Source organism: Leptonotus elevatus, chromosome 17 (genome assembly GCF_054856555.1).
Source record: "Leptonotus elevatus isolate MCC_2025b chromosome 17, RoL_Lele_1.0, whole genome shotgun sequence".
NCBI lineage: Eukaryota > Metazoa > Chordata > Actinopteri > Syngnathiformes > Syngnathidae > Leptonotus > Leptonotus elevatus.
In genome coordinates this window covers 2,727,006-2,740,541 of record NC_141255.1, presented here as the reverse complement: position 1 = coordinate 2,740,541, position 13,536 = coordinate 2,727,006, and the positions used below count along the sequence as shown (strand labels likewise).

Sequence of the window (13,536 nt, the reverse complement as noted above, 5' to 3'; positions counted from 1 at the left end):
GGACCAAAATACTTTTTTTGCTTTTTGAAATCCATCAAGACCGCGTCACATGTGATCATTCAGTGTTTTGCTGGAGAACACACGTCAAGTCACAGAAGACATATTTCTACATGGTTTCTTTCAGCTTTAAACAATCAAAATGCTTGAATAAACGTAGGCGTAAAAGTTGGGTTGTGTTGAAGGAACCAACACATTTATTGCTCCATTGTAGAATAACAACACAGATGGCAAGAAGATTTTCATTGTGCTTGTCGGGGCTCTTTTTTTTTTAAGTATATATTTTTTGGCTTGAATACTAACACAAACAATTCTATTGCCAGTAACACCAAATAGTGCTTTTTAATGCGCTATTCGTTTGAAATAGCTTATTGCAAAAAACCTGCTCTACATTCCAAACCCCAAAACGCAACATAGGACCCTCAAAATTAAATAATAAAATGTGCAAATCAACATACAAATACAAACAGATATTTGTCTGAACAAAAGAAAAGTGTCAGTGAGGCAGGTTTTCAAAAGGAAAAAAAAACAAAAAGGCTTTCTGTCACGCAAACGTGAAATTCAATGAAATGTTCAACAAAGCAGAAAGAAAAAAAGCCTCGTTGGGAAGATGGTTGGGAGAGCGTGAACGCGTGCGAGCGGACTACGTGAGCTGCGGGATGATCTCCGACAGGCTGATGTCGGCCAAGCCCAGGTCGTGGACGTCGTCCAGGCCGAAGCTGAGGTCCACCAGGATCTTGCTCAGGCTGTCGTTCATGGTGTCCAGCACCAGCCCCTCGGTCAGCGAGCGGTTGGCGGGCGGGGTGCCGCCACCGCCGCCGCCGCCGCCGCCGCCGCCGCCGCCGCCGGCCAAGGGCATCTCTCCTAAGCAGGCGCTTGGCCAGCCGGGCGAGGTGGAGGAGGTGGCGTCGGAGAAGAGGGCCCAGTCCTTGAAGGGGGTCCCGCCCATGCTGAAGGTGGTGTAGTCGTGCAGGGGCGTGCGGGCGGGGCCGCTGGGCGTGCGGATGGGGCTGAAGTCCAGCATGCTCTGGCCGCCGCCGCTTTCTGTCGGCGGCTTGCTGGGCGTGGATGAGGCCAGGCGCCGGCCCGCTTTGATGGGGGTCTTGTAGGAGTGGAGCCGCTCTTCCTGGAGGTCCGGCTCCGCGTCCAGGCAGCTCGGCGAGGTGGCGATGCCCGAGTCCCCGTCCAAGCTTTGCGAATAAACCAGCAGCGGCTCTTCGTGCTGCGTGCGGGCGAGATGCTGCTTGCGCCTGGAGCGGGCGTGCGCCTTGGGGCTCCTGCGCTGGCCGCTTCTGCACACCCGCTCCTCCTTCGGCTCCACTTTCGGCACCTTTGCCCACGGAGCCTCGTCCTTCGAAAGCGCCCCCTCCTGGTCACACACACACAATCAGCACGCCGTCGTTTACTTTCCTTCCTCAGCTGTCGCGTAGGAAAGGTACAAATCGAAAAAATGTTCTGAACTGAAATGCTGCTGTTAAGTTGCAGCATTCCCCCAAAACACATTTGAAAGCGGAAATATGGAAAATGTGCCACCTTTGGAGCGCTTCTGCGCCGCTTGGCTTTGCAGGGGCTGCTGGCCGTGAGGCGGGCGGGAGAGGAAGAAGGCAGACATGCGGAGGCAATGAAGGGGAGCTGGACGGGGACCAGGTTGGAGGGCGGTCGGGGGAGAAGAGGTTGCATCTGCTTCGCTGGACCTCAGAAGGAGAAACACGAATGAAGTCAACACTTTTGCCTTCTTGAACGTTTGCAAACTGAACTTACCAGAGGCAAAAGGCGATTTCTTGGCAACAGGAAGCGTTTGCTGCTTTAAAGAAATAAAAATATCAACAACGGACTCAGTTACACATGTAATAGCCATTGTTGCGGCAACAGATTTGAAACAGGGAGGGGCAATTTCTCCATTTTGTTTATTTTGTAGACAGCCCTAATGGGGCCGACTCAAAATGTCTTTATCGCTATGTTTTGTTTAATGTTTGTATTATTTGGAATAATTGAATTCCTTATAGTTTAATTTGAATATCATTTAAAAAAAAATCTAATAAATTCTGATGACTCATTTTTTCCTAAATTAAACTTATTTTCATATTGGAACAAATAATATTTCTATTTCTATTATTTCATGCAAGCTCATGCTGGAGGTCGCCCCTTTCAAAGCGTGTTTGGTATCAGGAGAAATGACGCGAATCCCAGAAGAGCAGTAAGCAGAAATAAAAAGCAAAACTCGTTTCGTATCATGCATTTGCCATTTTCCTTTTCTATTAACAAAGGTCAAAATAGATTAATTGGGATGTTTGTGAAAGGGATTTTTAATCGAATCATAATGCCCAGGCCTAACTTGTGTGAATCCAAACAATTGCAAATCTTACTTGGCGAGGCGGTGGCGGGACTGGTCGGGCTATAAAGGCTGCCACCGGGTGACAATTAGGCTGGAAGAACAACATCAATGTTTTATAAAAAAAATAATAATAATAATGAAAAAAAGATCAAATCACCAGTACTGATGCTATGTAAAGCAATGCCTTCTAATGTGTGTCAGACCGTGTAAACCTGATCCAGTGTGAGCCCTCGATTGGCCTCGGGCCGGATGGTCCAGAGAGAAACTTTCCTGTCGGGCGTCGTCTTTCGCAGGAACATTTTATGCATGGAGAGGTTATGGCGGACGGAATTCTGCGAGGAGAAAAAAAATCACAAAAAATATGACACCCACAGTGGCGGTTGATGTCGATAGCGAGCGCAAAGAGGCGGTTGGCACCTTCCAGCCGCGCCTTTTCTCTTCCCTGAAGAAGTCAAAGTGATGCTGGAGCCACTCGTAGATCTGCTTCAGGGTCATGTGGCCGTCTTTGCTGCTGTTGATGGCAAACTGGAGCATGGTCATGTAGGAGAAGGGAGGCTTGACAGACGCCGTGGCGTCTTTTGGGCCGTCGACGGGGGCCGCGGGGGTCTGCACGGGGCGAGGAATGGACAAAGTTTGTGTCCGAAGATGAAAAGCTTTTTTAGGGAACGTTTTGTTAATCCCGTAGAAATGTAGGGAAATTGATGTCCGCTTTCCATTCTCAATTTTGTGCTTTATGTTACTATTTGGGGCAGAAATTGTGTGTGGAAAAACCCATCGCCATTGATCACACATTTTTAGCAACTATTATAATGCTATAAATCAGCATTCTTGAATGTTCCCAATTCTCACATTCGACATCCGCAACACTCAATTGTGCAGCATTTTAGCTCAGCGTCAAACCTTCGGCATTCGCACCCAAATTTTACACAGTTGCATTCTGTAGCGAAACGCCGCACGGACAATCACGCCCCTTGATCACAAATAGAAAACTGTTAACTCGAAATATAACCTTGGGTAGTGAGCCACATGCTGCTTCACAAGGTTTTCCTTCCAACACGGCGGTCGCAGTTTGGGTCCCCTTATTGGACTTGCCATGTCCTGGCTGCAACGCATCGCAGCTTTCCAACTGGGTGTCACCTTCTTCCTTTTTCACTGGAATGCAACAAAAGAATGTACGTGAACATAACACACGCCTCTTAAGTTCAAGAAAATAATTCGCGTGAACTGTAAAGATAAAGATGCATACGCGAGTAAGCCACTAATCCACCATCGCAAAAAAAAATATTTTGCTACATTTTCACAGCGACGAGGACTAAAAACAGATTTGAACTGACAATTTGCTGGCCAAATAGAAAACTCCTACCGTGTTTAATTCCAGTGAATGCAGCACTTTGAGACACCCGCTGTCCCGCCGTGCTCCCCGCAAAGACATTGTCCTCATCCGTCTTGCGCAGGGAGCCGGAATCCAGGCTGCCGCTCTCACCCAAGAGGATAAACTTGTTGGGTCCCTGGGCGCCGCACTCCTTGCCCTTGGCCGTCAGAGCCTCAATGACGCTGCGCAGCTCGGCCGTCTTGGGAATGACGACCACCTGCGTGCTGGGGAGGAAGGGGTGATCCAGGACGCGCACGCTGTCCGGGAATTGCCGGGAAGCAGATGAGCTCCCTGGATTTTCTCGGGGCGCCGATGCATCGTGACTCATGGGCGGGTTGCTCTGGTGAAAGAGCAGCTTTCCTCTTTTGAGGATCAGGGGTCTCCTTGGGCTCCGTCTCATGGTCAACCAATTTCACAAAATGTCCCACAGCGATGCTGGAAAAAGACAGAAAAAAAAAATCGAACAACCAGCTAAGATACAGTATGTAAACATCTAATTAACCTTGAGGGTTCATTGTCAATACGCTATGGGACTGTATTTGACTTGAATGGTTAAATAGACATTTTATATTTGTTAGGGTTGTTTGTTTTGTAAGGTTTTGTTTTCCAAGATGGCACCCGTCTTCAACAGCCCTGTTGTTTCCCCCCCACTTTTTTTTGGTCATGTGGTGTTTGTTGTCCTTCGTGTGGACCCGTTGCGGACTGTTTACGTTTTGGACGGGACATTCATTAGAGAATATAATATATATGTTTTTACACCTGTAGCCTAACTGACAGCATTTTTCACATCCCTGTTTTGTTCAGGGGAGATGTCGGCGCTGTTGGGTAGTCTATGTCGGCGGAGCTGAGGATGAGGAGAGTCAACTTGGAACACTAGAGGTGTATGTGAGATGTGGAGGGGAATGAGAGTTGGTGTTTGGAAATGAAACAGATCTAAACAGGACTGGAGAACTGAACTACGGTATAATTTCTGTATTTATGTTACTCCACAACAGATGCAACGGCTGATTGTTCACTTTTAAACAGATGTTGTAGTCGATGTGTGTGACGTCATGCATGCTGTAACGATGAAGTCTCTGGTCCGCTGGTGAAAAAGTTGACCAAATCCTCTTTCATATATTACAACTTCAAACAACAAAGAGTAAGTATGTAAAACTGGAAAAAAGATTTTGTTATGAGTATATGTGAACTGAATATGAATCCCTGTTTTATGGTTTCTGTAAGGTGCTTTGTTTCAGCTGCAGCTGTTGTGTAAGCACTACATAAATAAAGATGAGTTGAGGTGTTATTGTGAAAAGGGCAAATTATATAATACAGACAATGGCTCTAGTATTGTTTACATTGAGCCCCTTTATTACATTTGCAGCGTCATTGCTAATGCAAATTTCAAAATTTATCAAACTCACAATAGTTTGTGTCCCATTAGTACACTGTACACTATTCCAATTCAGTTACGTACTTGACGTTTGATGCTAATGCTAGTGACAACAAGCTACGAGCCAAGTGACGTTTGAACATTTGCAAAGTGCTAACACGTTCGCTTATTATGCATTAGATGCTTCTTTACAGACGCATTAGATAGTCATTCAAACATTAACGATAAAAATACAGTTCTGTCCATTATTAGGGAGGTTTATTGTCATTTGATACGATAGCTAGGCTAGGCTAACTCCGCTATGTAACTGCAACAAACAGCTAACCGGAGCTCACCTTTACATTACGGCGACGGCCGCGTCTCCTAGGTGGATTCCTGCTAATCACCGAACTGTGCAATTAGTTGCGAAATCAAACAAAAGCTGACACAAACATACTTTAGTCGTTTTGACACGAAGCCTATTTTTTAACAATAAACGTATTTCGAATTTTGGCGCTGCTGTCGCGGCTCTTGTCACGTGGTGTGACAACCACCCAATAGTGGCGGATTAGGCCGCTTCACTCAACGTGTTGGCCAATCGGATGTGAAACTGGAGGTAACAAGGAAGTACATTGTCTCAAAAAAAAGCAGGCGAATTAAAAAGCGAAGCAAATACAACAAAACACCTAATAAATGTACATTATATGCATGAAAACACCACATCATAACGAAATATAATATTTAAGTGATCTAACTTTAAGGCCTCTTTTTTTAACAAACGTATTTTTTTAATTTTTGCGCCCGCCCGAGGACCACGGTATGGTCACATGTTTTTACAAGCGCCCAATGGTGGCGGGTTAGAGAAAAGCAGGAAGTACATTATTGTAGCAAAACTAAGGCGAAACAAAAAGAAGAAAAATAGCCGATAAATATACGTTATATGTATACAATCCCCACCATGAAACAAAAGATCATGTTTAAGGTGAGTAAACTTTCATATGGTGTTAAATACAACAGGGCGCACTATTCGTGAAAGCGTGTCGTCAATTTAGAACATGGCGTAGCTTAAACTGTCAAAGCGATGCGAAGTGTCATTTAGAAGTGAACTGTTTCTCAAATGAATACACTGGATGCCCTACAGGTCTTCGGAGATGTTGACGTTTAATGCCTCGCAAACGCACCAAGACTGCAAAGCCTCCGTTGCAGTTCGCCGAGCAGCCTGTGTGCGGCGCTAAACTCCCATCCGGTCCTGAAGTCCGGGCCGCCCTGCATCCTAAAGAGTTCTTCCCTGAGACGCAAGCACGGAACAACCTTGGCTCCTGGGTAACTTAACATGCATGCATATGTTGTGTAGCATATAGTTAACCTGATTATTATTATTTTTTTTTAAAGGTTAACCCACAGTTTGACCCGTCACTGGAGGCCACTGCTCTCACAGCGAGACGTGGCAGGCGCAGGAAATGCACCCTGGGCAATAGCATCCGGGACAATTCCAGCCAGCTGTCCAAGAAGACTACTTGCAAGTTCCCCTCATTGTCGTTCCAGTCTAACAGACACACTCAACATCATCAGGCGAAGAGTCCATTTGTGAGCCGCCGCACAGACTGTGAAGGACGTCGATTGAAAAGTGTGGCATGTCAGCAGGATGCAGCTAAAAAGCAAGTCCCGAAAAAGCAGGATGATGGTGCCTCATCCTCTTCTTCCTCCAGTCCATCAATCAAAGAGGGAAGCTCAACCTGTGCACTGCCTCATTTGGAAACCTTCAAAGAAACACATCAAGGTCGTCATCCCTCCTCCTCCTCCACTTCTTCTGCACATTGGCTCCTCACTCTGCCACGCACGCCGCCACGCTGTCAACCGCCCGTCGTGCTGGTGCCGGACACGCCCGAGCGCTACTACAACCTGAAGGTGACTTGGAGGAGGCGGACGTTGTTGATGGGCATGTTGGAGGAGCGAGGACAGCTGGCGGAATGCAACAAGCTCATCACCAGCTATAACACCTGACACGCTTACCACTTTTGTTTATGCGTATGACATACATCCAGATATTTTCTATAGCCGTTTTCTTCAGTACAAGTGAGCTGGACCCTAGAGGACCACAAACATGGACAAACGTGCATATAAATGGAGAATTACAATAAAGCTAACATGCATGTTTTGGAATATAGGAGAAAGCCACAACATTTTAGAATTGATTCAATATTGCCTGGGGGAAAAGTCCCATTTTGATATCGGCATATACCTCTCTAGAACTAATTTTCACCCGCAAAATGTTAATTAATTATGTATTTTGTATCCCCAAATGTAAAAAAAAAAAATATTCCCAATTGCATCATGTCAACTGTGGAATGAAAGCACTTTTTGACTAGAAACAGTGTGCATTTGATGTCTAACTTGCAAATCTTTCATGTGTCTCGCGGCATCAAAACGTTCACTTTATGACCCAAAACAACAGAAGCGCGACGAAAATTCGTGCATATGAAACAACACTCGGCCCTCCCCGCAGCATCAACCAATCACACGTGGCATGGCTGACCCGTTCGCCAATGAGAGCGCGCCTTGTTAGCGTGTGCGGTAACTAGGGACGGGGTTGCTTCTCGGCGAAAAAACGTAGGCACGAAGATCTTCCTTAGCAACCGCGGATAAACATGAGTTATTACAGCATCAGGTAAGAAGAAACTACTTCATGCTCACTTTTTTATGTGTTCCAGAGCAAGAGGCGAGTCGCTATGACTACAGCGTTGTTTTTCTCACACGAGAAACGAGCCGATCGTAACTTTTTAGACGAGGAATAACTTGCGCTAATGCTAAGTGCTAACGGTAAAAAAAAAAAAAAAGAAGCGTCTGCGACGATTAGCAACTATAACGGCTAACTTTTGGCAACTACGAGTGAAGTAGACAAACGCATATAACTACTTTGACAACGTAAAAGTAAGTGCGTGGCGTCTACTAGTATTTTACTTGTGCTGCCGTGTTGGATTTCACACCCCCAAAAAAATTCATGCACTACATTGCACTTAAATGAGTCATACAAAGGGGTTAAAAAATAGTTTATGCATGTTTGAGCTCGCTCGCCTGCTGTGTTTAGTTTCTTAACTGCATTCCAGTGAAGCAATGTGTGTTTTGTTAGCGGTGTAGCGGTCCCTGCAGAGAAGTCACCCCCCCCCCCCCCAAAAAAAAATCTGGAAAACGTCCTGTTTTAGAAACGGTGATATGTAAGAAAAATCTTGTCATTCATACTTGCTCAAAATAATAAAATATTAAGATAAATTAGCAGTTATTAAATGGCAACACAAGCAACCCGAATCCATTTAAAATGCATTTACCGTGAGACGTAGCCTACATCATAAACACGGCTATCAATATTAGGTTGTTCACAATGCGACCTAATGAACCTCAACTGCTTGTTGTGCACAATGACATGATTACTGCGCATCCAGGTGCCATAATGTGTTATTAGTACTGACACTTATCGTCTTTTTTCCATGCAATTACTCCCGCCGGACGGTGATCCCCACACGCTCCTCATCAGTCGACTCTTCGATCGTCTCTGAGGACAAACACACACACACACAAACGGGGCTCTCGGGGTTGTCGCTCTCACGTAAATAAAAAAAAAAAAAAAAAAGGGTGGATATTGGTCTCCTGGCAACGAGATTTAGGTGCGGTGAATCCTATAGAGTACAAGTACTCTGGTAAACTAAAGGTAATGTTAGCAAGAAAGTAGTCAGGACGTCAAATTTACTCTCCTCGAGAGCACGTCGCACCTTGAGTTTTTTTTGTTCCCAACCGTGTTCGTGGCTTATCCTGGCGCGTCGCGTGGGTGTCATGGTAACGGGACCCTCCTCAACCAACCTCCTGAGCCTCGCCAGCCAGTTACTCCGCAGCATCTGAGTTAGCAGCCCACGTATACGAGCAAGTATTTCGGAGTATTTCGGAGTATTTCGGAGCACTTCGAGGCGGCATCGGTTCAAGCCAGGATGGAGTCGCAGCCCGTCTACAGTCGCTGGTCGTACAGGTCAGACGTCATCATTCGGTCGGGTTTTGGCTGCTGTGCATTTTTTTTTTTTAATTGGACCAAAAGGAAGCGGCTCGTTATGCTCTTATGCAGCATGTGTGAGCCTATTGGCTCTAAAAACCCTCCGCATGCTGTCAAATTAAATGAAGATTAGACATTATTTGAAGGTTTAATGTTAATTGAATTCTTAGCGGCCCACTAAGAAGTTCATCAATGGAAATGAGTTTTCATTTACAAATAATTTCTTTGCCAGTGTGATGTGTCAGGCAGAACAATGAAATCATTATTTTCCACTAGATGGCTGAAATTACAATGACACTTTTGCCATTCAATACAAGAGAATAATCATTTTGCTTTGCACTAAACAAACCCCCAGATTACTGTATATTACTTGTGACAACTTTACTGAAAGAATGGAATCCCAATTGAGAAAAAAAAAGATGCCTATAAGCGCCGCCCACTTTGCACAATAGAAACCAGCACAACAATTAAAAATAATCCAAAGTCAAATTTGAAATGTGACATGCTCAGTCATGCAGCCCATCTCCTCACATTCAAGGTTCAAATATGGTAGCCATCACCCTAAGGTCTTCACATGAGTCCATTTTGGAAGAATCCCCGGATGTCCAAAAAGGACCACAAAATGGCCGCTTCAATCCCACATGGCTGAGCTTTTTTTTTTTGCGCCCAATTTTTGATGTTGCCAAGTGACCAATGATTGTTTTTGTGCTCTCTTAACTGGTTACCTTTGACCCCGCCACGCTTAAAGGCATCCAATTACAGAGTAGCTCTGCAGTCTTTTTAAGTTTAATCAACCGCTTGGTCGTCACAGCCAGCTAACGCGGTTACATAATCCCGGTGAAATATTGATTAGCCACGCAGGCGATGAGTCGCGTTGTTTGAACTGGCGATGCTCAAGACCCAAAAGTGGATTGGGAAGCGGACAGAACACGGGTCCGTTTATAACAGGAACATTATGTAACGGTGGACTTCTGTTATCATACCGAGTTCTCACACAGGACGTACTGTATAAGGTAAGGGATTTTTGCTAAAAAGAATAAATTAGTGCTAATATGTGATATTTTATGGCAGTATTTTATGGCAGTTGTGACATTTAATTTGACTATTGTAATTTTCACTACAGTAATCCCCTCCTATGTCGCAGTTCACCTATTGTGGTCCCACCTACTAAATAGATGTCTACCATGTGGTCAACTCAAAACCAAGTGTGACACAACAGTTTCCTCTCTTCTTCTCTCCCTTTGGCAAATTGGCATTCTCCCTACGGCAAGACCCTCCAGCTCCGCCAGCTTCGCATCCGGTTCGACAACGACAGGGTAATGTACCCAACACCCTTGTCACCGACACCTGCTCTTACGTTGCTCAAGAGTGGATCAACTGCTTAAGTACAAATCAAAAGTGCAAATCCTTCCACGATGACTGTAAAGTATCTCCCAAAAGTATCCAGGCACTTTTTGTTCTCGCGAAGCATTTGTCATATTAAAACAAGAAGTATTCCCACAGAAGAGTCCGCCCCAAAGCCCTCGGCTCCCTGCTGTTGCCCTTTCCCGCCGTAGCTAAGCGACGTGAGGCCTCCCCCCCCCCCCCCCCCACTCCGCCGCGTCCGGCGGCATTCTCGCCTATATTTCCTTAAATTTGCACTTTCCCGCCTGGGAATCCTTACACTTCCTTCCTTTTCAGGCCGTTTGAGACTCTTCTGTGGGTCTACTGTTGATAAAAACGGGCCACTCGTACACCATAAACTGGCTTCTGATTCTGTTACCTTCCCATCCTCCCCCTGCAGCGGATTTGATGAGCACAGCAGCATCATGCAGCAGAAGCTGGAAAAACAGGTAGGCAGCGCGGCAATTGCGAATGGCTTCACCGAACGTCCGTCATCTCGCGGGGGGTGCCGTTGCAGAGGTCCTTGCTGGAGCAGAAGCAGCGGCGGAAACGGCAGGAACCGCTCATGGTGCAACCCAATCCAGAGGCCCGGCCCCGGCGCACCCGCGCGCGGCGTGGCGAAGAACAAGCCCCGCTGGTGGAGTCGCATCTTGGCAGCGCCAACGACATCATTGTGGACGGTGAGAGTTGCAGAAGATGGAGGAGTCCCCCCCCCCCAGGTTCCAACCAGCGTTTTTTTTTTTTCCCGCGCCCGTAGGTATTAATGGACCAGCGGCCTATCTGGGATCCAAAACTCACAAGAAAGCCATGAAAATCCAGATCACGTCCGCCAACCAGTCCCAGAGCCAAGTTAAGACGCAGTCCCCGCTCAAGCCCCAACCTCCGCCGCCGCCCTCACCCGCTGCAGCCGCCGGGGACACGGAGAAGGCCAGAGACACGGAGTTGCAGCACCAGCCCAAGACTGACATCCATGAACTTTTGCGGAAGCAAGGTGACGAAACAAGACATGGGAAGTTTTTTTTTTTTTTTTTTTAAGGAGTTGTTTGTGGAGTAAAATGTCCTTGGCCAGGCCTGTCCGGCAGCATGAACTTTGACGAATCCAGCGAGGACAATGAGGATGAGCGGCCGCAATCCCCGACACCCAGCGCGCAGACCGCAAGGCCCGCCTCCGCCGGCAGCGCCAAGGACCCAGTGAGCGCACTCGCTCGTCTATGGTAACACTCGCCATCTCGGCGGCCCTCATCTCACAGGCCTTCGTGCCGACTCTCCCCCTAGGACGCCATCGCCGGTGGCTCGTCCTCCTCCAGGAGCTCGCCTCTTCTGGAGGTGTCCAACTTGGATGAGTTTGTGCTGCTGCCGGCTCCGCGCGGCGCCACGGTCAAATGTCGGATCACCCGCGACAAGAAGGGCATGGACCGCGGCCTCTACCCGACGTACTACATGCACATGGAGAAGGAGGACAGCAAGAAGGTGACGCCAAACTCGCTTGCGGTTTTTGGCGCCAGCCAGACTGACTTCCTTGTTTTCCCTCTTCAGGTGTTCTTGTTGGCAGGGAGGAAGCGGAAGAAGAGCAAGACGTCCAACTACCTCATTTCAGTAGACCCGACCGATCTCTCGCGGGAAGGCGAGAGCTTCATTGGCAAACTGAGGTAAAAAACCAAAGAGGCCCGCAATTCCACTGCTTGAGGTCGTTACAAGATGTTCCTCCTGCCAGGTCCAACCTCATGGGCACCAAATTCACCGTGTACAACAACGGCACCAACCCCTGCAAGAATCTCGCCGCCATGGAGGACAGCAGCAGCACTCGACACGAGCTGGCCGCCGTCTGCTATGTGAGTGACGCGTAAAAAAAAAAAAAAAAAAGAAAAAAAAAAAAAACACCGCCTTACGTCGATCGCCCCCAATCACTCATTCGTCGTTCTCTGCCAGGAGACCAACGTAATGGGATTCAAGGGACCGCGCAAGATGACGGTCATCATCCCGGGCATGAATGCCAACTTTGAGCGAGTGCCCGTCAGGCCCCAAAACGTGAGTCACTGACCAAAGAAAGTTCGGGAGTTTGAACCGCGATTTCAATCTCAATCAAAATAATCGTAATTAGCCCGACCACCAACTCGGCAACCAACGTTTCGGTTGACTTCCCGCCACAGTGTTATACACACTCGGTCCATTTTGTTGCCTCTCAGGAGCAGGAGAGCCTGCTGAGCCGCTGGCAGAGCCACTCTTTGGACAACCTGATTGAGCTTCACAACAAGGCGCCCGTGTGGAGTGACGACACGCAGTCCTACGTGCTCAACTTCCATGGACGCGTCACTCAGGCCTCCATCAAGAACTTCCAGATCGTCCACGACAACGACCGTGAGTGTCCGGCGCGGTTCTTAACGTCGTCCTTAACCCTCCTCTTGCGCTACAACCGGACTCGTCTTTCTCCAGCCGACTACATCGTGATGCAGTTTGGCCGAGTGGCCGAGGACATCTTCACGCTGGACTACAACTACCCCATGTGCGCCCTGCAAGCCTTCGCCATCGGCCTATCCAGCTTCGACAGCAAGCTGGCGTGCGAATGAACGGGGGACGCTGCCCGTGAGGCGGACGAGGTCAAACTTCGAACTTGGCGTCGGAATCCAACTGGGCTTTCCTCAGGACAAACCGCCTCACAAGATATCCTCAATCATTATAACTGTTATGTTATTATCCTTTTTGTCCTGGAAGGCGAGTGCATTATTCTTACAGTTTTTGTGAATAGCGTTTATTTTACTTTGAGACTTCTTGACACGCATGCAAAATTGTACAGAATATAAAAACAGTACTGTAAATAAAAAAGTAAAGAAAAATGTCACAAATTTGTCTTCACTGGCCAGATAAAACAGTGTATCCTTTTGAGCAGAAGCTTCTTTAGTAAATATCTGCTTCTTACCACAAAACTGTAGCAATATAAAAATAAAGACGTGAACTTGAGTGCAATGTAGTTTGAACAGAAAACTGGATTAATAGGGAACATTTTTGGAAATTGCTGAGAGGAACAGTTTGGGAACACCTCATACGTTACAAAACAA

The 13,536-nt window shown here is 47.0% G+C and overlaps 3 protein-coding genes across 10 annotated transcripts; 2 read left to right on the top strand and 1 right to left on the bottom strand.

Moving 5' to 3' along the window:
- Positions 1-171: 171 nt before the first annotated feature.
- Positions 172-5,625, bottom strand: foxm1 (forkhead box M1). Of its 6 annotated transcripts, none has more exons than XM_086058862.1 (9): positions 5,415-5,625; positions 3,696-4,139; positions 3,342-3,484; positions 2,750-2,938; positions 2,536-2,664; positions 2,364-2,423; positions 1,759-1,801; positions 1,531-1,691; positions 172-1,366 (listed from the first exon to the last, which is right to left on the bottom strand). In XM_086058862.1, the coding sequence occupies exons 2-9, from the start codon at positions 4,102-4,104 to the stop codon at positions 641-643; spliced, it is 1,860 nt and encodes a 619-aa protein (XP_085914988.1). In that variant the 5' UTR covers positions 4,105-4,139; positions 5,415-5,625; the 3' UTR covers positions 172-640. The 6 variants fall into 6 exon arrangements, with proteins under 6 accessions (XP_085914988.1, XP_085914990.1, XP_085914989.1 ...); XM_086058864.1 differs by having other exon boundaries at positions 1,531-1,685; XM_086058863.1 differs by having other exon boundaries at positions 1,759-1,798.
- A 278-nt stretch (positions 5,626-5,903) lies between these two features.
- rhno1 (RAD9-HUS1-RAD1 interacting nuclear orphan 1) lies at positions 5,904-7,368 on the top strand. The gene is made up of 3 exons (XM_086059856.1): positions 5,904-6,040; positions 6,200-6,381; positions 6,451-7,368. Exons 2-3 carry the CDS (start codon positions 6,223-6,225, stop codon positions 7,060-7,062), a joined length of 771 nt encoding a protein of 256 aa, XP_085915982.1. The 5' UTR covers positions 5,904-6,040; positions 6,200-6,222; the 3' UTR covers positions 7,063-7,368.
- A 221-nt stretch (positions 7,369-7,589) lies between these two features.
- Positions 7,590-13,356, top strand: tulp3 (TUB like protein 3). Of its 3 annotated transcripts, none has more exons than XM_086060343.1 (12): positions 7,590-7,726; positions 10,369-10,413; positions 10,881-10,929; positions 10,998-11,160; positions 11,238-11,471; positions 11,550-11,671; positions 11,756-11,950; positions 12,017-12,129; positions 12,195-12,312; positions 12,410-12,508; positions 12,667-12,838; positions 12,914-13,355. In XM_086060343.1, exons 1-12 carry the CDS (start codon positions 7,707-7,709, stop codon positions 13,045-13,047), a joined length of 1,464 nt encoding a protein of 487 aa, XP_085916469.1. In that variant the 5' UTR covers positions 7,590-7,706; the 3' UTR covers positions 13,048-13,355. The 3 variants fall into 3 exon arrangements, with proteins under 3 accessions (XP_085916469.1, XP_085916468.1, XP_085916470.1); XM_086060342.1 differs by having other exon boundaries at positions 7,629-9,076; positions 12,914-13,356; XM_086060344.1 differs by lacking the exon at positions 7,590-7,726 and adding an exon at positions 9,094-10,110.
- Positions 13,357-13,536: the final 180 nt, after the last annotated feature.

Coding starts and splice junctions, on each gene's coding strand:
- foxm1 (XM_086058859.1), bottom strand. CDS start 4,104: ATGAGACGGAGCCCAAGGAGACCCCTGATCCTCAAAAGAGGAAAGCTG. Junction 3,485..3,695: donor ATTCACTGGAATTAAACACG/GTAGGAGTTTTC, acceptor GTTGCATTCCAG/TGAAAAAGGAAGAAGGTGAC. Junction 2,665..2,749: donor AGAAAAGGCGCGGCTGGAAG/GTGCCAACCGCC, acceptor TTCTCCTCGCAG/AATTCCGTCCGCCATAACCT.
- rhno1 (XM_086059856.1), top strand. CDS start 6,223: ATGCCTCGCAAACGCACCAAGACTGCAAAGCCTCCGTTGCAGTTCGCC. Junction 6,382..6,450: donor GGAACAACCTTGGCTCCTGG/GTAACTTAACAT, acceptor TTTTTTTTAAAG/GTTAACCCACAGTTTGACCC.
- tulp3 (XM_086060342.1), top strand. CDS start 9,039: ATGGAGTCGCAGCCCGTCTACAGTCGCTGGTCGTACAG. Junction 11,161..11,237: donor CAACGACATCATTGTGGACG/GTGAGAGTTGCA, acceptor CCGCGCCCGTAG/GTATTAATGGACCAGCGGCC. Junction 12,509..12,666: donor TGCCCGTCAGGCCCCAAAAC/GTGAGTCACTGA, acceptor GTTGCCTCTCAG/GAGCAGGAGAGCCTGCTGAG.